This window comes from Rhamphochromis longiceps, linkage group LG11 (assembly GCF_057381845.1).
Source record: "Rhamphochromis longiceps isolate RC_006_pf linkage group LG11, R_longiceps_female_GT1.1, whole genome shotgun sequence".
Taxonomy (NCBI): domain Eukaryota; kingdom Metazoa; phylum Chordata; class Actinopteri; order Cichliformes; family Cichlidae; genus Rhamphochromis; species Rhamphochromis longiceps.
In genome coordinates this window covers 6,742,343-6,766,907 of record NC_140567.1, presented here as the reverse complement: position 1 = coordinate 6,766,907, position 24,565 = coordinate 6,742,343, and the positions used below count along the sequence as shown (strand labels likewise).

General features: G+C 40.5%; 1 protein-coding gene across 4 annotated transcripts in view; it reads left to right on the top strand.

Annotated features, from left to right (window-relative positions):
* The window catches only part of gask1a (golgi associated kinase 1A), a 74,813-nt gene extending 53,475 nt beyond the window's left edge, over positions 1-21,338 (top strand). For all 4 annotated transcript variants that reach the window (XM_085422077.1, XM_085422076.1, XM_085422078.1 and 1 more), the window contains 3 exons: positions 7,280-7,402; positions 15,526-15,629; positions 20,172-21,338. In XM_085422077.1, coding sequence (XP_085278203.1) covers positions 7,280-7,402; positions 15,526-15,629; positions 20,172-20,376 — 432 coding nt within the window. In that variant the 3' untranslated portion in view covers positions 20,377-21,338. The remainder of the gene's footprint in view (positions 1-7,279; positions 7,403-15,525; positions 15,630-20,171) is intronic.
* The last annotated feature ends 3,227 nt before the right edge of the window (positions 21,339-24,565 follow it).

Sequence of the window (24,565 nt, the reverse complement as noted above, 5' to 3'; positions counted from 1 at the left end):
CAGCTGCCCTGGGGCAGACTGACAGAAGCGAGGCTGCCATATCGCGCCATCGACCCCTCTGGCCATCACCAGTAGGCGGTAGGGTAAAGTGTCTTGCCCAAGGACACAACGACCAGGACAGAGAGCCCGGGGATCGAACCAGCGACCTTCCGGTTACAGATACGCTTCCCAACCCCCTGAGCCACGGTCGCCCATGGTTACTTGTTAAGAGTAGAAAGTATAAAGATAGTGTAGAAAAAAGTCAAAAAAATAAATATTCAAGGTATGTGTACTTCCCACCTCTGGTGATGTATAAACTTCACTGTGTTTTTATTGTAGTGTTATTGGTGTGACTCAGATAATGTTATAGGACACTTACATATATTATTTGTATATCGTTCGTATGGTATTTTGGTACCTGTAGTTCATTTACTCTTGTCCGAATCAGTTGATGAGTTTGTAAACTTGTCAGCTTGTTTGTAACTTGTTTTCACACAGAGTTTGTTTTCACATAAACTCCGAGCGAACCAAAATATGTTCAGTCCGCTCAATGGCCAGATGTGTCTGGTAGTTGGTTCAAATTGAGGTCGGATAATGTTCATAACAGAAACGAACCGATCTGGAGTTTGTTTGGAGCTTACAGCAGCACCTCCTCCCAGGGGTCTTGGTGCGTTTGTTTTGGTCTGCACCCAAGTGTAATTACTGTGTTCACACCCGCACATATTAATCACAGCAAGGGGGGAAGACCAGAATTCGATATAAATGGGCTAAACGGGGGTTTGACAACACCCTCAAAAATCTAATAGACAGTATTTAATAAGTGTAAACGAAGAAATCATAATAACCCCATGCAAGAGATAATGAACACATTTAAGAATAATGGTCTCTTTTAGTTTTTAGGCCATAACAGCAATAGCTCTTTAACAGGTGGGTACAAATGCCTTCCAGGTGAAGTTTATCAGGTCGACCAACTGAGAAGAGACCCTGTGACAGACCCAGGACATGTTGGAGAGGCTATGCGTCTACTGGGGGCTACCAGGAGAGGGATGTAGCTCTGCTTATACTCCTACCCCATGATGAGTAATGCAGAAAAAAGTAATACCCACCTTGAGACATTTTCTTTTTCAATCCAAACCTTCAGACTACTCATTCCCCAGTCTGGAAATCTTGATGCAACTTTTATCACACTAGGTTCCCCTTTGATTCTTAAGATACAACTAGTTATTCAAAATGCATTTCCTGGCCTTCACTCTATCACATTTGAATTTGTTATTTACAATCCAATATAACTTTCATGGTGTCTAATCTGTTCTCTGCTCTGAGTGACTGATGATGCATGTAACAGCATTATGCATAGCCTTTTTTTCAATTAGCAATTATAAACCTGTGCAGTCATTTTAAGAACAAATGATATGGTAATTCATGCGCATAGATTTCCTCATCCATTTTTTACTACAATGACCCCAATGCACTGCGCAAATGTGCTCGATAAGTTTCATAGCAGTTGAGCATGTAATAGGCAGAAAGCTGGCTTTAAAATAATCTTAGTGCTAATTTTCCTCCTCTGCATATACTTTATTTGCAAAGTACTTTGTTACAAATACATTACTGAGCAATATAATCAAGATTTCTCTCTAGTAAGACTCAGCCTGTGGATGAAGTCCACCATCTGGAGCAGCAGTTGGCTGTAGTCCCTCTTGACTGCAGCACTTGTGATCTTGGCATAATGGTGCATGAAACAGTTCTCCACCTGTTGCAGGTTCCAGTTAGAGTGGCCCTCCAGCTGTCAACAGCTGCAGTACAAGAACTGTGGAGCTGGAGTTTATCTCACAGCTGGTTAGCTGGTTAGACTCAAGCTAGCACAAAGTGAGAGACTATTAACACTGAACAGAGCTTAAGAGCAGAAGCCACTAACAGGGAAGCCTGATGACCACCGCAGGGGTGAAGATGAGCTGGTGAAACCCACCGTTGTCAACTCCCAAAAAAAACATGGCAACAAAAAAATAGAAAACACCCTTGCCTTGACACAACCACAATGGCTGCACCCTGCAAACGGACCACTAAAAAACCGCTGTGATTCCTGGACAGACCTCTTTTCATTATATATGAGGCGAACCTAGACAATCTTAGGAAGGTGGTTTTAATGTTATGCTTGTACATTGTATCTCCACAGGGTGCCAAATAGTAAATAGCATAGAAGAAATACATATATTGAAATTATTTTTGAAAAGCAGTCTGCTCCCTGGGATTCTGCTTTGAAACATTTTGATTGTGTGCAAAAAATGCTAAGTGCTCTCCTGATAATTTAGCATTCATATTTTTGCCATCCAGCCTATCTGAAAAACTATTAGATGGACTTCCATGAGATTCGGTTTCTTAGTGTTTCGACCATATTCAATTCAATTCAATTTTATTTATATAGCGCCAAATCACAACAACAGTCACCTCAAGGTGCTTTATATTGCAAGGTACACCCTGCAATAATACATACAGAGAAAAACCCAACAGCCATATGACCCCCTATGAGCAAGCACTTTTGCAACAGTGGGAAGGAAAAACTCCCTTTTAACAGGAAGAAACCTCCGGCAGAACCAGGCTCAGGGAGGGGCGGGGCCATCTGCTGCGACCGGCTGAGGTGAGGGAAGGAAGACAGCATAGAATATGCACAGAATTATGAAGTCTGCTTAGTATTAATATGTAGTTGGAGTTGTGAAACCATAATAAGTGGATTGAAAGCAGAGGAAAGAGCAACACCTACACAAAGTCTGATTTCATTAGAGTGAAAAAAGTAAGGAGCAATACACGCTGCCCACACTGAGACTGAACGCTGAAAAGTTGAAAGAAGAAAGATAGAAATGGCACCAGAGGAAAGTGTTAATGGGGATAAATGGAAAATAAGGTCTGATTGCCATGTTAAATAGGTTGCTGAACACGTGATAATGCAGTGTATTACTCTGTTCCAAATGGACACACGCAGTGGAAAAATAGATTTGAGTAAATCATACTCCCCAGATGCACTTTACAATTTGTTCCACTTTAATATTGTGTTGACTCTGACCGCAGAAAGCTGTCTCACTCTGAGGCTTGCTGGTGTTCAGTGGCAGTGTAAGTCAATATTGGCTTAGTCTCCACAAAGCTGCTGGACTGTGCTCAAAATCACTATATTCCAGTGTGGGAGTGAAATGTGGCAACGGGGTGAGAAGTCTCCTCAAAGAAGCACACAAGTGAGAAGAAACAGCAGAGGTGCATCTTTAGTACACAACAAAACACACAATCACCTCTCACACATTCTCACCTACTGTTGACTTGAGGGCAATAGGGTCATGTGAGTCATACACCCTTGAACACGTACACAAACCTTCCTTACTACATATACACACAAACCCTTGCAGTTGACCTGAAGGCAGATCTCATCAAGGTTGTATCTGTTTGTTTCTCACTCTGTCAGTCTCTGCCTTCAACACCAGGGAGTAAATTACACTCTTACACTGAGCTTTCTCTCATATTGTTAATCATTTTACCAGTTCCTCTGGGAAATTCGGTAAGGCAAGTAGGCAAGTAATATCTGTTTCAGGTTTTTTCATCACACTTTTTGCCCTTTAGTTAGCTAGTGATTGTCTTCCATACTAATTGCAACCACAGCAATCTGCTAGCAATTGAAGCAAACACAAGGAGATGTGGCACCCTCTTTATGACTGATTTCACCTGTGTACAGCCAGCAGCTACTTGCCAACACACTGGAGAAAATACATTTTTCCCTACCAACAAGAGGTTGCCAGGAGGTCCCTGACTTATCTCTGTGTCCGTGGGATTGAGACCTTAGGTACATATGTCTCTTATCTAGTACTTTATATCACATTAATGCCATGAAACAGATTTAAAACTAACTTTTGACCCTCTGTGGATTAGAGAATAATATATTCAAACTTATCCTCCCAATTCAGTCAATAAAAATATATACTGTACAATCATTCCATCCTGGAAAAAGAGAAGTTCAAAGAAAGAAATAAAAGCCCAAAATTGCAGTAACATTCATGCCCATGATGAGTGGATGTAAACTACTGACCACAACTATGTAGTGGGGTTGGAGGTTCAGTCCTTAATCTCTCTGCGTGGTCAGATGTTCTTAGTAAAGACACTGAATCCCCCAAGGTTGCAACTGATAGCAGCCACTGTGGAAGGGAGCTCCACAGCCACTGGTGTGTTTGAATGTGTAAATGAGAAACACACTCTAAAGCACTTATCTGGCCAAGATTAAAAGGCGTTAAAGTCCACATTATTTAAAATTTCATGAAGGATGTCATCCCTGATCTTGCTAGGCTTAGATTACAGGAAGTAAAAGAGACTTGGCAGCAGGTAAAAAATAGCCAAGAGAACCTTTTGTTCCATGGAAAGTTCCATGATCACTTGAGTAAATTGCCCAGTTACCTCAGCTATTTGAGTTAAATATAGGACTTAGAATATCAGGTCACAGGCAGTTCTCACAGTAGTTACACCGTTTTTTCACACTGAAATGTAAAAGCTGTGTTCAAATACTTTGCTGCATAGAAATAGAATGAACTTCAAAATATATGAAACCACATTCTCTCGTTTCACTAGAACATTAAAAGGTTCTATTAATTCATCTGCAGTCGCACTTGTACATGCTTTCATTTTTCAATATGTATGGTTTCAATGACTATATCTTATATACAACTGTGCACAGACGTGCTTGTTTGGAGTGCAGTCCTGTCCTGTATACATGTAACATGACGTTATCTGCAACTATTCTTTTTTCAGTTGTGTTAAATCCATTGTCTGAAGTCAACACAACAGAAGTATAATACCAAACACTGGCCTGGTATGTCAGTAGAATTTAAATTCACTTAAACAGCTGTCACATTAGGTTGGACATTTCCCAAATATCAGGCATAGTCTGAGTTGTTCATAACACCAAATGTGTTTGCATATTTTTTGGCAGCGATCACTGAGTATGCGGTGTAGAATATTCATGTCTCATAACCAAAGCTATGAATTTCACTTTTAGCCCTAATCAGTACTTCTCTTGTTTTGAACACAGATACTAAATGTGAGTCTATTTTTTTTTTAACTCCATGAGATTATCTGTCAGGCCAGCAGCCAGAAGCAGATAAGTGACTGGGGTGATGAGCAAGCAGGACTAACCCAAAGCTCCATGTCTTTTCCTTTGTAAGCATTGATCTTTATTCCAAATCATTTGGCCAAAAACAGTAAGATGTAAAATAACAGACTATAAGGAGAGCAGAATGAAGTCAGAGATTCTTCTTTTATATGCGTTATTTGAACTTTTTTTTTTGCTCTCATACTGTTTAGAGATCTACTCCATAGTAATCATAGTACCAAACAGAGATGGGCAGTAACGCGTTACTGTAATCTGATTACTTTTTTCAAGTAACGCGTAAAGTAAGGGATTACTATTGCAAAAACGGTAATTAGATTACCGTTACTTTCCCGTAGGAACGCTGCGTTACTGCGTTACTAAAACTGTGATTTATTTTGCGAGAATGTCTCATGACAGTGACGTAAGCGAGTGCGACGTATGTGACAACAGCTGTGTGCAGATCAACAATGGATCATATATCGAGTGCGGGAGAGAGTATGACCGTGCAGCGTTTAAAGCGTGGAAGTACTGACCTTACTTTGAGTTTGATTCCATAAAAAGTGACAAAAACATTAGCGTCCATTAGCATGGTGCGTGGGAAGAAAACTTCTTTTTACAGCGAAAAAACCCCCTAAACTTCCAACAAGCACCGAGTGCGCAACGACGTAATGGGAAATTCACAGAGAAACTCGCGGATTCTTCAACTGACCGCTGCGGCACACCTGCACCAGGGTAAACCTCCGCCTACCCTGCTCCTGCTATACAGGTGAAAATAGAGCAAAAGGACCGCTAGTCTTTGATTTTATTTATTTTCTGCTGTGTTTTACTTGCATCTATTTGAAAGAGTGAGTGTAAACACACAAAAAAAATATTTTATGTGCTGGAATGTGCAGAAAATAGGTTTGAATATTAAACAAATATCTTCCAGTCAGAGAATGTTGCATATAATTAAATTTTTGCTTGATGCATAAAGTTAAAAGATTAAAACTAATAAAACAAGTTTTAAAAAGAGACTTTTCCATTTGATTACATTTTGTATGATGGATTATGCAGAAAAAGCAGAATTGGGCTGAAAGATCTATTGCTTTATCACCTATTCAGGTTGTAAATCGTGTTTTTAAAAAGTAACTAAGTAACTAAGTAATTAATTACTTTTGAAAATAAGTAATCAGTAAAGTAACGGGATTACTTTTTGGGGGAAGTAATCAGTAATTAGTTACTGATTACTTTTTTCAAGTAACTTGACCAACACTGGTACCAAATGCTTTGGGCTTTTAATAAAGATTTTAGTACTGGTTTGGTTTTATTACTGGTTACTTCCTCCCTACCATTGCTAGATGTTGCTCATAGGGTCTATATCTTACAGTATAAAGTGACCTGAGAAAGCTGTTGTTCGATACCGGTGCTGTAACTAAATTGAACTGAAAAATAATTCTTAACAAATTAGTAAACATTGTAATTTCAATTGTTTGTAACCAGTAAATAACTGTTAGCAGAGTTTTATTCACTATCAATTAATAATCATTCAATTGTGTTACATTAAATCTGATATTGATAATTCTACAGCTAAAGCCTCCACTCAGTGTTGATTTACTGTGTCATAAATAAATATGTATTTGTTTTAAATCATATTTTATTTGATAAATTACAATTAAAAGATCAAAGTGGAAATTTGCATGTATTACACAGTGCCCTTGTATTAATTCCTGAATTACAAATCACTTGTCTTGAATCACTGCAATATTTAATATGTTTAAATATTAATATTTAATATGTTTAAATATTAAATATTATTCTATATAGTTTTCATCCTAAAAAAAACTATATTAGTGCGACTGTTTGTATTTCTGTCTTAGCCAAGCTTCATTATTGCAGCACTAAGTCTGAGGGGCACTCTTGGAGCAACTATTTTAGAGACGTGCTTCCTTTGCATACACTCGACCTTTCTACTGAGTATCACAAAGTGCAGCCTGGTAGCTTTTGCACAAACATGTTGACAGACAAACAGAAAGGCAAACAAATGCCCCTGAAAACTTTCTGCCGATGCATGTCCGCATAACAGCAGTTTGAGAATTCTTGCATTGCTAACTTTCTGCTAATTTACAGATCAAGGCTCTGCAGCAGAGGTCAGTTAGTAACCTCTAGGTCAATTATTATCATTGCATGTTCTTTGTTTTGCAGGTAAACGACCGGCTGGACAGGTACTGCTGTGGATTCATACCTGATCCCGCAGAACTCTGCGTGGAGAACCGGCTTTATGGAAAGTGTGCCAACACCAAAGACCTGCTGCTGGTTCACATCCTGGTACGTATCACAGCCTGCCCTAATGCTTTTTCATCCTGTCTAGTCGCTGCAGACAGTAGACCCTTACGTTTCCTCTTTGTTCCATTATCAAAGTAATTTATGTCCCGAGACACTACAAGGCAAACATTAATCAGTTATCTTCAGTCAGCAGACCACTTCACTGGTCACTGTTTGATGGATGTGATAGCAAACAATGCTTTTCTCTTGCCATTCTAAATTGTTATTTAATCAAAAAAATATTTAAGTGTCGGTTTTCTGTTGTTGCCAGATCATTATTCATTATATCAGTGGGAATGTACTGAATAAAAACCACCTTGGCTCCCCAGTTTTCGTTACACAACAATTTGTTGCTGTCATTCTTCTGTGGAAAGACAATGGTTCTATATTTAAATGATACAGCAGGAGTGGATATTAAACTCTCCGAGTGTTGATGTATGTGTATTCACAGACAGAAAATGAGTTCAGAGCCTGGCAGATGTTACCGAGCTGGAGCTGATTATGCTGCATGTGCTTCATATTGTTTATAAGAATAGATAAAAGCTCACAGCATTTCCTGCAGGAAACAAGCTCTGCAGAGAGAGTCTTGACACATCTTAGCAGCACAAAAGAAGCAACGTTAGGTACATTGGAACTTCACAGAAATTTAGACTCTTGAACAATATAAAGACAATAAAAACACCATGACGGCCCGTCAGTCCAAGTTAGTCCAGGTGTGTTGTTTTTGTACAAGCAGTCGGGTTGTGTGCTTTTGTGCTTTCTCTGGGTTAGCTGAACATCTTTGCACGCTCCGAGTGACACACAGCAGTCTGTTTCTAACATCTGTTTGTTTGTACGTCTGATACAGTGGAGGGGTTTCTGGGCTGCATGTTCTCAAGTTGCAGTCAGACAGTTCTGTGACATAAAAAAGTGAAACATACCACGTTTGTATTTGGCCAGTCTCCCTTTTTTATGAACCCTTGGGCAGCACTGTTGATATTTTAAGATTACAGGTGCACAACTGCACTTTCATCTCAAACACCAACTTCTATGTCAAGCCAACTTGACCTTCATTATCAGGGATAATCGCTGGTGATGAAATCTACATCTGCAGGTATGACCTAACAAGGGAATCGTCATTTAAAGGGGCCAAGACACCAGGAGCATGCATGTCATTTTCTTTACAGGTCACAGGATTGTGCACTTGTTCTTCCTGTGGAGTCTGAGGGAGAATGGTCAGGCTGCCTGTGTATGATCAATACTAAAAAAATCAACATGAGCACAAAAGCTGAAATGGTAAATGGACTGATTCTTATATAGCGCTTTTCTACTCTCCCGGAGTACTCAAAGCGCTCTATACAACATGCCACATTCACCCAATCACACCGAATCTCACAAGCACTTTCTCTAATCCGAGTGCTTTCTAATGACATTTACACACAGTCATACTCTCTTGGATGCATCGGAGAGCAACTTGGGTTTAGTATCTTGCCCAAGGATACTTGACATGCAGGCTGGAGAAGCCAGGGATCAAACCACCAACCTTCCGATCAGTTGGTGACCTGCTCTACCTCCTGAGCTACAGCCACCCCAACCCCATCATTTTGGAATTAAGTGGATTCTTAATTCCAAAATGATGTTCCATGTAAATGGTAAATGGCCTGCATTTGTATAGCGCTTTTCTAGTCCATAGGACCCCAAAGCGCTTTACACTACATTCAGTCATCCACCCATTCACACACACATTCACACACTGGCGATAGCAAGCTACATTGTAGCCACAGCTGCCCTGGGGCGCACTGACAGAGGCGAGGCTGCCGGACACAGGCACCACCGGGCCCTCTGACCACCACCAGTAGGCAAACACGGGGTTAGTATCTTGCCCAAGGATATTTGGCATGCAGCCAGGATGCAGCCTGGGATCGAACCACCGACCTTCTGATTAGTGGCTGACCTGCTCTGCCACCTGAGCTACAGCCACCCCAATAAACGTGCACCAATGATCAACCATAAAGACTCTGATTAATGACTGTGTGAGAGCATCACTGGCTTTATTTCCAGACTGCAGAGTGTACACAATGCATATGTCCAGGTGGGGATGATGTGTATGTGTGTGACTGGAGAAGGCAGATTGTGTTTCAGCTTTCTCGGGTGTGCGCTGTGCTCCTGACAGTGATCATGTTCACTGCAGAGATTTCACACACATAAGCTAAATGAGAGCTATCACCACGATCAATCACTTTGACGCTCTGTTCTGAAATTCTTTAATTCCCGGTGATGCTATCCTGGATATTAACCACTCATGATCTTCCTTAATGTGATGAGGAAGACTCACTACATTCATATTTGGGAAAGGTGCCCCAGACTTTTTCCTCATCCTGCCACATGCTGTCATTATCCTGTTAGCTGCTGTGAGCTACTCACCGTGAGTGTCGGTGTCAACAGTCCGACCCTCTGCTACGTTCTCCAGGAGTGTGGAAGTTGATTGTGAAACACTGAGCGGACGTTGAAATTTAATTTGGCTCACTGATACTGAAGTAACACTGCTGACATGAATGTTTATCATAAAATTAATGTTTTTCACGAAGTCTGCAAACCCAGTGCCAAAAGAGTTGGCACACTGTATAAAATGTCAGTAAAGAAAGAATGCAACGATAGAACATACAAAATATATCAGATGTTTGAAATATTTTCTCATTGTGAATTTAATGAAAGGAACACATCAGCCGGAGGAACATTTTGCACATAAGTCAGTAAGATAGGCAGCTGGTCAGTAATGTGATGGGCATAAAAAAGACTTTGGATATTTCATCATCAAAATATCCTGGGAGGCTGGAGCAATGACTCAGCGCAAAGGACAACACCAAATATTAATATTGGATCCCTGAGATCTTTGGGCTCTGCATGAAAAACAGACATGAATCTGGCATGGAAATCAGAGCAGGGCTCAGAAACGTTTCAGAAATAACTGTCTGTGAACACGTTTTGCTGTGCCATCCACAAATGGAGGTTAAAAAAGAAGCTGTATGTGAGCATGATCCAGAACCCTGGCTGTCTCCTCTGGACCAAAGCTCATCTAAAATGGACCGAGGCAAAGTGAAAAACCGCTCTGTGACTAGACAAATTGAAATTTGAATTTCTTTTTGGAAAATACGGACGCTGCATCCTCTGAACTAATAAGGAGAGTTACCATTCAGGTTGTAATCAGCACTCATTTCCAAAGCTGATATGGGGGTGCATTAGTGTCTGCAGCCTGGTCATCTGGAAAGGCACAGCCAGTGCATCTATAACAAGAGCATGGCTTTGTAGTACGAGAGTCTGGGTCCTGGCCTGCCTGTACTTTAGACCTTCTGGCACATCATGAACTGAAAAATATAGTTAGTTAAGACCCAAGATTGCTGAGGAGCTAGAGTCCTATATCAGACAAAAATAACAACATTCTTCTCCAAAAAGTTTAGCAGCTGCTCTCTTTCAGTTTCCAGATGTTTATGGACGAAGAGGGAAGCTACACAGTGGTGAATGTGGCCCTGTCCTGGCTTTTTTCAGATGTGTTGTTGTCATCAAATTCAAGCACTATTTCTATACTCTAAATATACCATAATATTACCTAGTAAAAGATGCTAGACTACAGTTAAATCCATATTATGATCATTCTGCACCACTCCAAAACCTTCTTTTGCCACGGAAAAGCAAACGTTCTATTTTGTAACTGAAATGCATGGACACTGTTATTCTGTGGCTAGCTTTATTGGAATGTGCATTTTATGGAGGAGAGTATTTGAATTGACGGTCAAACTAATCATCTTACTCTGCAGCTCTTGTGGCTGATACAGATGCTGTGTATCAGCCACAGCATCTGTATCATTTATTTGAAAGTCAGAGATGTTGTGAGGACAAGCAACGGCCTTGGATGGCTCAAAGCTATGATGTTTTGGCTCTGTCCCGTAACTCCTTAATGAGTTCCCCTGTCCCACATATTTCTGGTCCTTAATGATAGAGGTATTTTGATAAACAAAGCAGACTTAATTTACTTTGAAGCATCAGGGGGAAGAGGAGACTCCCAAAACAGCACAGTGAGGCAGACGAGTTTTTACAGTGAGTGATGCGCTATTAAAAAAGAAGAAAAAATGACAAACCTAAAAATATGTCAATCAACATCATTCAGTAGCTTTTTGGGTTTTCTCAACTTTTGCCTGTTGTTGTTGTTGTGAGCTTTACTAAGATTTGCATGTTTAGATAACAGCTTTGGCAACTTTAATTTTCTTTGTCACTAAATTATGTGCATGTGAGGTTAACAATACTAGCTTCAATTACATGTTCAGAAAATTTTGCTTGTAACCAAAAAATTGAGTTGACATATTTGGTTTGGCATTGATTTTTATGCCAGGCCTGGAACCAGCCGGGGTTTTACATCAGCTTGTGATTTGGTTGAGTTGGTTGTTACAATAAAAAATGTCAGTTAAATATATTTAACTGACATTTTTTATTGTAACAACCAACGATTTATACAGGAAAATAATGACTATTAACAAGGTTGCCCAAACGTTTGCATCCCACTGTATCTGCCAAAATGCAGCTACTAATGGGACTCACACAAATCTAAAGTGTATTTTATTATCTGAATGTTACAATGTGTAATATTGGCTTTGATAAATGCTGGCAAGTTTATATGGCATGTAGCAAATCACAAGCAACCCACACAGGTGGCACAGTAGCTAATTTCCTTATCATGTGGACGGATCAGGATGGGATATTAACAATGTATTGTCTTTTCCACAACCACATTGATTGAGTCGCACATTGATTTATCCAGAAAAGTTTTTCATTATTATAAAGTATTCCATCAAATAATGTTCTGTAATGCTGGGATTACACTGTGTGATTTTTTTTTTTTTTGCTCATTTTGAGCCGATTTTTCAGTCGTGCGACCGTTTTGGTGATCGGCCCGAGTTTGGCCTTCATCGTGTGTCATGCATCGTGTAGTATACGTGGGGTAACAAGAAGCGATTAACACCTCACGACCAGCTCCCGATCATCAATCACTTGGTCGTAAGAAAATCAAACGTGTTTGAAATCCTGTCGGCCGTCGTGAGGGTGTCACCGTAGACTCTCACACTGCGCACACGCAAACACAGAAATGAAAGTGAAAAGATGGAGCAGCACAGCGGTGCAGCGTATGATCTGGACACAAGCGATGGAGGCACAACTTGTAGAACTTTGGCAAGCTCATCTGAGCCTTTTCGATGTGGCCTCACAAAATTTTCATGACCACAACAACCGTGAAAATAATTGGATGGACATTGCTGCTCAGTCACAGCTGCCTGATCATGTTTTTCATTAGCAATTTAGCAAAGTTGATGGTGGCGCGTCTGTGTGAGTGAAAAACAGAGAGGGAGAGAAAGGGAGAGCGAGCGACAGATTTTCTGTTATAACCTTCATGTTATGGACGCACAGTGTGAGCACTCAGGTCGCATCAGAGTATCGGGCCGTATAGTGTGAGACCCTGCATCATCACCTATGAAATTCTAACCCCTGTGAGTCAATCGTACAGTTCGAGCAGGGGCTGAATAACGCGACTGAAAAAAATTGCACAGTGTATGCCCAGCTTAACTGAATTGATTTATCCAGATTGCTGATACAACATCCAAGACCCCACCCAGTTTCTAGTATTTTCTAACAGTAGAGTCTGTCTTAATAGAAAATATCAGTTCTCATTGTTTGGCTGTTTCACTGCCATACTAATTTGCTAAGGGTACAGGGGAGGTCGTTAAATGTTTTGTTTATGAAGCGAAGAGTTCATGTCTGAAAAAGCCACTTGGGTTAATGTGAGAATGAAATACTGAAATGCTTAGAATGCAGTTTGACACGGTCCAAGTGGACTGTCGTGTGTCTTTCAATCTGTGTAATGGTGACACACTATTTAAAGAAACTGTTAAAGGTGAACTGTGGTTTCACTTATCTTTTTTATTTAGGGACACACATAATGTATTTTTGTAAAGAAACTGCACAAAATTATATAAATCTGTTGTCACAATCTGGGTGAAGCAGACTGTGTGGAGTGAGGACCCAAGTGCTGACACTGACAGTGCTGAAACAGTACAAAACAAAAGGGTGAAACTAAACTATAACAAAAACTGTATGATCTAACGCTAACAAAAACAAACCTGGAACATGAACATTAAAACCTGGCATGAAATACCTGGACCATGAAGGCTTGACATGAATACGTGAAATCCCCCCAGACTGGACAAGGAATGAATGAAAACTCAGAGACTAAATAATAATGGATTGGATTGATATAGCGCTTTTCAAGGCACCCAAAGCGCTTTACAATGCCACTATTCATTCACTCTCACATTCATACACTGGTGGAGGCAAGCTACGGTTGTAGCCACAGCTGCCCTGGGGCAGACTGACAGAAGCGAGGCTGCCATATCGCGCCATCGGCCCCTCTGGCCAAGACCAGTAGGCAAGTAGGGTAAAGTGTCTTGCCCAGGGACACAACGACCAGGACAGAGAGCCCTGGGATCGAACCGGCGACCTTCCGGTTACAGATGCGATTCCCAACCCCCTGAGCCACGGCCACAGGAGGTGATATGGTGAAGTGGAAACACATGGGGAAGCAATGGTTTTACTTAACATAATGACGACACAGGGGAAGTGAAACTAAACACACTGAGCACAGAACACCAGAGCATTTCAAAATAAAACAGGAAACATAATGGGAGGCAGACATGGCACACATGATAGACTAAGGTTGTGTCCACATTCATGGGCTGCATCCTCCTGAGGACCCGTCCTTCGCGGTCTACGTGGGCCGGGTCCTCAGAAGGTCAGGTAGGCGGGAAGTAAACAGCTGTGAAATTGGACGGTCTAGCCTTCAGATTTGCGTCACCGCTGTCTCGGTGGAGTTTAGTAAACTCAGCCGTCTGCTCCTTGCTATCTAAAATATAACAGGACACTGGTGTAAATTCTCGACCATCTCACACTTCTGTTTAATCAGTTTTCTGTTTGACGTTTATTCAGATGTGTGAAAACCACACAGCTAGTTTTATTTTATCTAATCTAATCTAATAATTTTAATCTCAGCCAAACCGATTTACTCACGAACAAATAAAACACTGAAAAAAGCCAAACAATAACATTTTTAGGTTATGTAAGTGACTTTTATATCACGTTTAACCTGAGTAGCGAAAGACCGCGGTGATCTGAAAATGATGCGCCGGGAGTTTGACGTTCTCGCCGGCTCTAGTGACCCTCGAGCTCCCAGCTAGCTATCGAGCTGGTGGATAACAGACGTTTCCGAAAACGTCGGAGCACTTTTGCAAATATGTGGTATCTTGATAAACCGAGCAGATATTTGAAGTTTACACAGCTGCATTCTCGCCTGAAAATATGTTTATTTTGTGACCCAGAAAGAGTAATAAGAGTAATATTAAAAACTTAGCAGCGGCCACCATTGTTGGAAACTGGAACTGGCTGGGCCGCGCTATGAATTCTGGGATATGGTGGGCCACGAAGGACACACCCGACCCATCCTTCAAATTCGGGGAAAAAGAGGACACATTTGTCGGCTGCATTCGGAGGAGTCTACGAATTTGAACAGCCTGCGTTGCGTCACTGTGATGTAATCGGCCTTCAAATGCGTCCTCAGGAGAATACAGCCCATTAATTTGGACACGACCTAAGACACACGGACACAGAGGAAGAAGGAAACTGGAGATGAGACATGGAAATAACTAAGCACAAACAGACCATGATAACTGGGAGGAAAAGGAATGGTTCACAAGGGGAATACGTGTAAGCAAGGGGGAGATGGCAGACAAAAACATTACTGAAACGCATTAAACACAAGGGGGTGAAGACACTAGGGGGACTCTAATAAACAGAACCTAGGCAAAATAGAAATGAGCTTAAGATAACTAAATGAGACTTAAATATAAACCGTAAACATCAAAATATAAGAAAACAAAAAACACTGTGTCAAACAACCCAGGATCGTGACGTCTGTAGTTTATCAGCTTTATTTATTCCTGTTAATATTGTATTACGTTTAATGTTACTCACTTCCAATCGGTGCACACTTCCTTCTTGGTGAGCAAACAGTAGGCTCTGTGTTGACTGTGTATGTTTGTGTGTATTCTCAGGTGAGGAAGACGGATCCCTCCACACTGGTGTTTATAGATAATGCAGGGAGACCACAACAGTCCACAGACAACCTCAACTTCAAACTGGTTGAGGGCATTGATGAGTGAGTATAAAACATTATGTCAGAGAAGAAGCAGGCAAATGAGATTTTTTTTTTGTGTGCGTGTCCTTCAGTCTAGCAGTGAGGTTCAACAAATTACACCATGCCGATTGAGAAACTCATTTTAGCTCACAGCGGGTAGAAACAATGATGTAAGGAAATGTTCCAGGAAAAAATAAAACACATCCAACAACATATTTCCCTGGTGACGTTTCTGATTTGAACAGCTTTCAAATCAGCAGCACAGAAACGTCCACTGGAAGCTTGTTAGATTTTTGTTACAATGTCTGTCTGATTAGATTAGCGTGCTTTCAATTAGCCTGCTATTCAGTATACTGAATGAATCAGCTCTGATAGAAATTCCCCTTTGTCTGTCACTTAGGATTACTAAGCTCTTCCATAAAATTCTCTTAAATATCTTAAGCCTGGACTTGGAGCTGAATGAAAATAGAATGTTAAAGTCACATATTATTTCTCATGACTGAAGATTAAAGAGAAACTTGTTAGTTTTCAGAGGTGTTACAGGACAAATTTTATTGTATTTATTTATTGTATTTATTGTATTTAATGCTTGCTGTATTTAATTAATATAATTACATTTTAATATACATTCATTTTCACATGATAGTTATTCTTCCTTTTTTGTACACTTTATTGGGTTGAAGGTTTAATTTGAATTTATAAAATAAATTGTTTTTGTCAATAAATATGTCATTACTATACTGTTAAATTGTTCATGCTCATAATAAACATAGTGTGAAATATTGAAGTTAAATTAAGCCCAAAGCTCAGGCTTCAAACTTTGCTCTTTATGAGCAAAGAGTAGAAGAAAACTTTCAGAGATTGAGCGTTTAGCAGAGTGCTCTTTAAGAGCAAAGAGTAGATTTGCTCATAAAGAGCTGGATTTGAGCTGACCTCTAGGTCAGTCATACAAACAAAGCTCAAAACTTACATCTTCTTTTATACACATATCATCTTTTTTTTTGTCCACAACAGCTGCAGCAGTGTCGGTCTACTGGAATTAGATTGAATTTCTTGGCTGATGAATAAAAAACATTAAACTAAACTACTAGAAAGATTTAGGTTCCAAAAGTTGTTTTTGTGTTTTTCTTTCTCTTTTTTTCTTTTTAGTGTGGTGATTTGTTGAGCTTTGCTGCTCTTGCAGCACTAGAGAATGGCTAATATTGATGTCTCTAAAGCTTTTTGCTTATGACTTATTGATTCAGGAAGCTTGAATCACCAAATGGCTTTCCAACCTGACAGAAGTCTGCACTGCATTATCACAAAAATCTAGTATGGCACAGCACTGTAAAATAAAAAAGTAATAATAATAATGTATGGCCTCCCTTTTCCTTGTTTGTGAAAATCTTCATTACAAAATCTCCCTGTATGATTATTGATCTGTTTGTGAAAAATCACGCAGAGACTCAGAGGCAGAGAACTATGGACAAAACAAAATTAACTTCAGATAAACTGCAGACAGAACAAAAGGCACAAATATTTAAAGGCAACAACAGGAAATCTGGCTTTGTTTAACCCGAAGAGCCAACAAAACTGAATTAAAGAGCAGATTACAAACAATAAGTTAAACGCCATCCTTCCAGCAGAAAGAAGCGAACATGTAGTATGAACACTCACATGCACGACATCTCCTATACAGGAGTATAGTACTCTGTGTGAAAGCATGAACACAACAAATCAGAAAAGTCCAGAACACCATTATTTCAATTCAGTTCAAAAGATACAACAGCAATCAGTGCTTTTTGTGAGTCTGCCAGTGTCAGGGTTTTTATTGAAAAAATGACATATTCTTTCGATACAAAAACATGTTCATGCCTTTTTAATTTGTCATTTATTAAAGTTCTAAATATATATTTTACCTCAAAAGTACAGTTTTTAAATGTAATGTTACTGAAACAAAAAAATAATTAAAAAAAATAAAAATCTATCTGATCGAGAAATCCCTCATCTTTGGAAAAGAGAGTTTATTACAGAGAAATGTCTCTTTCCAAAATAAAAGCTATACTATCCGCTTCTTCTGGGCTATATTCTCAGCAGCATATTAAACATATCAGGTCCCCATAAGGAGAATCATGTGCTAATGACTCGGGTAAAGTTTGTAGCATGCATGCTTGTTGTTTTTGTCTGCTTCCACTTGTCTTTGCACTAGGATGATGTCGGCGTAAATGTGCAGTCATATTCATTGTGTTCCCACTAGTGCTGTCAGCGTTAATCTCGTTAAAATGACATTAACGCCATAACGCAGCAAATCTCCGTTAACGAGTTACCGCAGATCGCCCCGTGCGTGGGGCTGGACGGCGTCAACACGTTGATGAGCTAACTGCGCTAACGCACTGCGTGGCACATCTAACATACTGTTTTACTTTTGTCCATGATGCGCTTACCTTCAGGGTCATGCTTGACATGAAAACCAAAATAGTTCCAAACGCCAGATCTGAATGAGGGTGGGGGAGGTTTAATTTTGGCTAGCGTTGAGGCAGTTGCCATGTTGCAACGAGCTTAGCTTCTGTCTTGCTAGCTTGCTCAGTGGATCTGCGCTCGACAGTGCAGCCTAGGCGGAGTATTTGAACGCAGATCCACTGAGTGCTCAACACAGACAGCATCGTCAGAAGAAAAGTTTGACACAACTTTTCTTCTGACGAAGAAAATTGTTTGATACATTTGCGTACCGAACCGAAAGCACTGTATCGAACGGTTCAATACCGATACGAGTATTGTTGCACCCCTAATTTATATATATATATATATATATATATATATATATATATATATATATATATACATATATATATAGAGGCTGGGGTCTATCACACCAGGCAAGACCCCAGGTGCAGGCTGTGTAAAGATGCCCCAGAGACAATCCAGCACATAACAGCAGGGTGCAAGATGCTAGCAGGCAAGGCATACATGGAACGCCATAACCAAGTGGCCGGCATAGTGTACAGGAACATCTGTGCCGAGTATAACCTGGAAGTCCCGAGGTCAAAATGGGAGATGCCCCCAAGGGTGGTGGAGAATGACCGAGCTAAGATCCTGTGGGACTTCCAGATACAGACGGACAAAATGGTGGTGGCTAACCAACCGGACATAGTGGTGGTAGATAAACAGAAGAAGACGGCCGTAGTGATCGATGTAGCGGTTCCGAATGACAGCAATATCAGGAAGAAGGAACACGAGAAGCTGGAGAAATACCAAGGGCTCAGAGAAGAGCTCGAGAGGATGTGGAGGGTGAAGGTAACGGTGGTCCCCGTGGTAATCGGAGCACTAGGTGCGGTGACTCCCAAGCTAGGCGAGTGGCTCCAGCAGATCCCGGGAACAACATCAGAGAGGCTCTGTCCAGAAGAGCGCAGTCCTGGGAACAGCTAAGATACTGCGCAGGACCCTCAAGCTCCCAGGCCTCTGGTAGAGGACCCGAGCTTGAAGGATAAACCGCCCGCAGGGGCGTGCTGGGTGTTTTTTTTTTATATATATATGTGTGTGTGTATATATATATATGTATATATATATATATATATATATATATATATATAAAATCAACAGTGAGTTCTGTTGATTTTATTTGTGAACACATGTCCATAAACATGGCTTGCCCATAAAAATATAACCGCACATCCGAGGATAAGAGTCAACCTTGAGGTGACTTTTAAAAATGCAGTTTTTAAAAGATTGTGTTGTATAGAATGCATCTTGTGTAATAATTAAACAACAGTCTCTTACACATCCTTAAGTTGAATTTCACCTTTGCAGAGTAAAGGGTATGTTATGCAGTGGGATGCATACAGTATGAAGGGCGGTAGAGTTTTCAAAACTTTATTTATATTTACACAAACTCAAAGAGAAGGACAACATGTTTTTTAATTGCTGTGTAGTTGTTGCTTTTTGATTTTTTAGAAGAAGCTGAAATGGGGCTGTTAAGCCACGCCCCTGAGAGGTAATGAAGAAAAGTGTCAGCTTCCTTTTAATGAATCAGCCAGGTTCAAAAACTAATGATGGCTGAGGGAGTATCTGCTGTGTAATAATCACTATCAACATGAATTCTTCTTGTGGCACAGAGTGACTCCACCTCTAGCTCCGTCACCAAGTCTAAAAGTGTACTCGTATATTAAAAATATACAGTTTGTGTGTAACCTCAACATTGAAGTAGAAGAGCATCCCAGCAGAATGAACCTTTTTTTGATAATCCACAAGTTTTCTTCTTATGCCACCCTCAGGCTAAGATGTCAGCCTTCAGTAGCCTTGTAGCCTTTATTCTAGCAGCATGCTCAGGGCAATTTTTTGAACTTTTCATGGTAAAGCATTTTCTTCTTTTAAAGTGTTCTGTACAAATCAGGCTTGTCGCCATTGTTTCATCCCTGGCACTGCTAAAACCTAAATCATGAGCAGGTTCTTTGTTTTTTCCTATATTGTGACGAATAAAGAACATGACGATCTTTAGAGTCTGCACACAAATATTTTAGTTTTCTAGTCTGTGAAACAGCCATTAAAGCTACAACATATCAAAACCAATGTTATGTCTTTTGTCAGATTTCCAGAGAAAGCTGTGTCTGTGCTGCGCTCAGGCTGTCTGGAAAGTCTTCTGCTACGCTCCCTTTACACAGACAGGGAATTCTGGGACAGCCACGGCGGGTCCAGCGGTCTCGGGCCTCTCATCCACATGGTGGAGCAGAGAGGAAGAATTCTCCTGCAGCACATCAGGGACAAAAAGCTTCAGCTCAAGAGGGATCTGTGACTGACCTGATCAGGCCAGCCTGGATTATAAAGTAGATGCAAACTGCATCTATTAGCTGTCGTCAAAGAGAGCAAGAGTCTCTGGAAGAAAAGAAGCCTGCAGCAATGAAATGCATTGTATAATTTAAAGCACAAAAGTCATTAAGATTGAAAAGTGCCCCGAGGCACAATGAAAACAGATTTAGAATGGTTTTTGCAGTGCAGAGTCATCCAGGGCTTGCATGGTGGAATAAAATATTTAAATGTGTGCAAACAGATCAACAAAGCAACAAAGTGGACTGAAACACTGGGAGCTAAGTGCACTGTCTGGCAGCCCGAGCCCAGCAATTCATGAACATGTTTGACTTTTTCACTTCATAATACGCTTTTCATTCTTCGTTGGTTAGTCTTAGTGTTCTGTAGTATTGGCTGTACAGCAGATACAGTATTTTTAAAAGGTGCAACTGCTTTTAGGTCAGCTGGAGAGATGGACCCCTGTGCTCTTGCATTCTGGTCTGCACTTTGTAAAGATGCTAAAGGGCCCTCTAGACTGACCAAATGTCAGCATGTGGTGCTCTTAGAGTAAGATTGAGTTGATACAAAGCACTCTGAAACTTTCTAAAGGTATATTGCAATTTGCGTTATTTCACCAAGTCCTACCACAAAAGACAGTTCTGTTTTCACTTAAAGTTTGATGTCTAGGCTTCAAGCTCATCACTCCCACCACATATGATTCACACAGAAACTAGGGAGTGATGACTAAACATCCTCCCTGGAGCCTACAGGTTGATGGAGGTAGAGACCCCGGACAGCAGAGCCATTAATATGTCAGAGGGAGAAATGGGAAATTCGGGAATGAAGGAAGACCGCTAAGGTTTCGGCAGGTATATGACATAAGGAGAGATAGTGTGTATGACTTACCAGCCTGAGCTCACAAGCTTCACTCCATTTAATTCATTACAAAATAAAGTGTGTTGTCATGTCTCTGCTTTAGCCATTTTTATTGTTATTATTCAGGAAACAGATTCAAAACTAAACCTGAAGATGTGTCATTGTGTGTACCCCGTTAAAAAAAGAGCCAGCAGTCCTAAATTTGATTGACTCAAATTAGGGCTGGGCGATATGACCCAAAATTCATATCTTGATATTTTTTAGCTGGATGGTGATATACGATATATATCTCGATAATTTTTTTTTTAAAGCCATGATGTAAGAACAAAAAGAGAGTTGTTAGCCAAAGCTGTGGCCCAGATGTCACACAGGCACTTTTAGTAACATACAGCGTAGATGTACATGAAGAAATTACTCAAAAATAAATTATCAGCATTTATTAAATCAGTGGTTCCCAAACTTTTTTTGCTAGGCCCCCCTTTGTTTTACAAGAAAAATGTTTATATTCAGCTATGCTCCATCTCCTGTGCCCCCCCCTGCAATGGCTCTGCGCCCCCCCCCCCCAGGGGGCGGGCCCACACTTTGGAAAGGTCTGCCAGCGCCGTGTTCCTCTGCGGACAGTGTACTCCCGAACCATCTGGTCCATCACATCCACGCCACACTTTGTTTTGTTGTAAAGGGTGACAGTGTTTGGCTTCCTTTTGGTGGTGTTATCAGTCTGAACCACGCTGTGCATGCTGCTAAGAATATAGACTGTCTTCTTCCGTTTGGCCGCATACGCCGTCAGCGTGGCAGCAGAGGTTGAAAACACCTAAGAAATAAGATAAATTGTTATTTCCATAGCCCTTTTACACACAATGAAACACATAAACATAGAACCACAAAAGACCTGCAACATACCTGAGTGGTGAATTCATTGCGATCTGTCTGTCTAGTGGATTGAGGAATTTTCCTGCGAATCTTGTTGACTGTGCCGAGGATGGTGGTTTTCCGTCTAAGAAGTTTTTGCGCAAGTGAAAGCAATGTGAAAAAATTGTCCGTGGTAACATTTCTGCCCTTGTCTAGGAATGGTTCCATCAGCCTCATTACTACATTTTCAGAAAGTCTCTCCCCAGTGGGACGATTGGGGTCCTTGCCAAGATATGGGAAGACATTGCAAATGTACTTGGATTTTAGGTCGCAAGCCACCCAAAACTTGATCCCAAACTTGTCAGGTTTACTTGCAATATTCTGCAGGAAACAGCACTGAGTCTTTGATGGGAAAAGCTGTTCATCAACGGTGATATGTAGACCAGGGTTGTAGCACGTGATGCAGTTGGTGACAAATGATCCCCACACACTGGAAATTGCAGCAAACTTATCAGTCTTTGCTCGATTTGCTCCATTGTGGCATCAATCAGACCACTGGTATAATGTTGAAATGTACTCACTCACTTTTTATTATTATTTGTAAATATGTGTACAAATGGTTGGTTTTTTTGTACTGTTTTTATCAATAAATCTCAGCAACAAAGGAAATACACCCATGTGTGTTGATTTCTCCCTAAGATGGCAAACTGAAACACTCCAAGTTGGTGACTTTTGGAGATTTATTTCCCTGGATGATTGAGAATGCATCAAGATGAAACACAAAAGGAAGTTCACAGCTTTTAGCAGCTCCCCCAACCCCTCAATCACACACCCCCACTCCCCTCCCTCCAGAATTCCCAGGTAACAACCCAATTTACATATGAATGACTAGCCAATTTAGCTTCCACTTGGCTGAAGCTAAAGCTTAGCTAAAAGCCATTTGGCTGCTCTCCCGGGTTTTAAAGGTAGAAAAAGCCAAATGGCAGTCCGTGGGGGTTTAAGTGTTAAATAATAATGCTCCATAAATAAAAGAAAACAATGTTGTTTTTGTGGATAACAAAAAGCTCACAATTGTGCAGTCAAAATGTAAACTAAAAGACGATGAGCATAATAACAAAGACAGACAGATTTCACAGCTGCTCTGTTCCCAAGTTCTACTACTGCGTGACTGACAGCCTTGAGTTTGAAATCCTCTTCGTAACCATGTCTCTTAACAGGTGCCATTTATGGCCCTTATACACACACAATACAGTAATATTACGTTGAAGCACAGTATGTATCACTCCACGAGGCTAAAGACTACGGTAGCCGTAATGCTCCGACAATCCATAAGCGGTGCTGCTCCGTAGCTTACCAAAGTCGTACTAAAACATTTTTTTGACAGATTGCTGAGCGTCGTGTACCACATAAAAACGGTTCGCGGTCATTAAGCACAACCAGAATTCATACATAAGGCGCACTGTCGATTTTTGAGAAAATGAAAGGATTTTAGCGCGGTTAGATCGCTAACACGTTGACGCCGTCCAGCCCCACGCACGGAGCGATCTGTGGTAACTCGTTAACGGAGATTTGCTGTGTTCATCTTGTCGTTGCCTGCAGGTGAAGCTATGGGTGAGGGGGAGTTGTGTTCAGTGAAGGAGAGGCGAGGCCAAGTAACGTTGCGTAGAGACAAAAGTGGACGAAAGAGGCAAACTTGCGGCTCCACAAGTATAATTATAACGTAACATATACTATATCGATATAAACGGTATTGTCACATCTTATATCTCGTATGAAAATATATAGATTTTTTTTTTTTAAAAACTTGATATATCGCCCAGCCCTAACTCAAATGGTTTGATCATCTGCAGAATATGCAATACCGCTGTAGCTCCGTCTGTTCTTCAGGGCGCCTGTCACTGCTTTTCATTGAAGCCTCCCATCTGCACTCAGTAGCTTCTCCCCAAATGTCGCCTCATTGAAGGGAAATGTGAGACAAATTATCCCCCGTTTCCTCACTCTGTTTTAATATTACAGAGAGCTAGCAGCAGATCGAGTGATTGATTTGGAAATCTGCTTTTGTGAGATAAGCTTTTAATCGAGGGATTAAAACTGGCTGCCAGCAAATAGCTTCTGGAGCAGATCCTGGAAGCTTTTTGATTTATAAAAAATTACTAAATATATTTAGATATTTTTTTTCTATTGCAAACTGGCTGAACTTGTACATTGTATAATACAAATAGTGAATCTAAAGTTGAAAGAAAATTTTATAAAAATCAAATACCATTAGTGAAGGAACCGAGCTGTGGTCTTTCTGTTTGAGCAGCACGTATTTTAAGCTTCACTGTCAGAAAAAATCCCTTTTGGTATGTTGCTATTGTGAGATGCACAGATGATATCAGTTGAAGCTGTTTTATGTTTGACCCGTTCTGAATTAAAATTCCAGGCATATTCAATTCACAGATTAATGACATTTTCTATGGCTCCCTCTT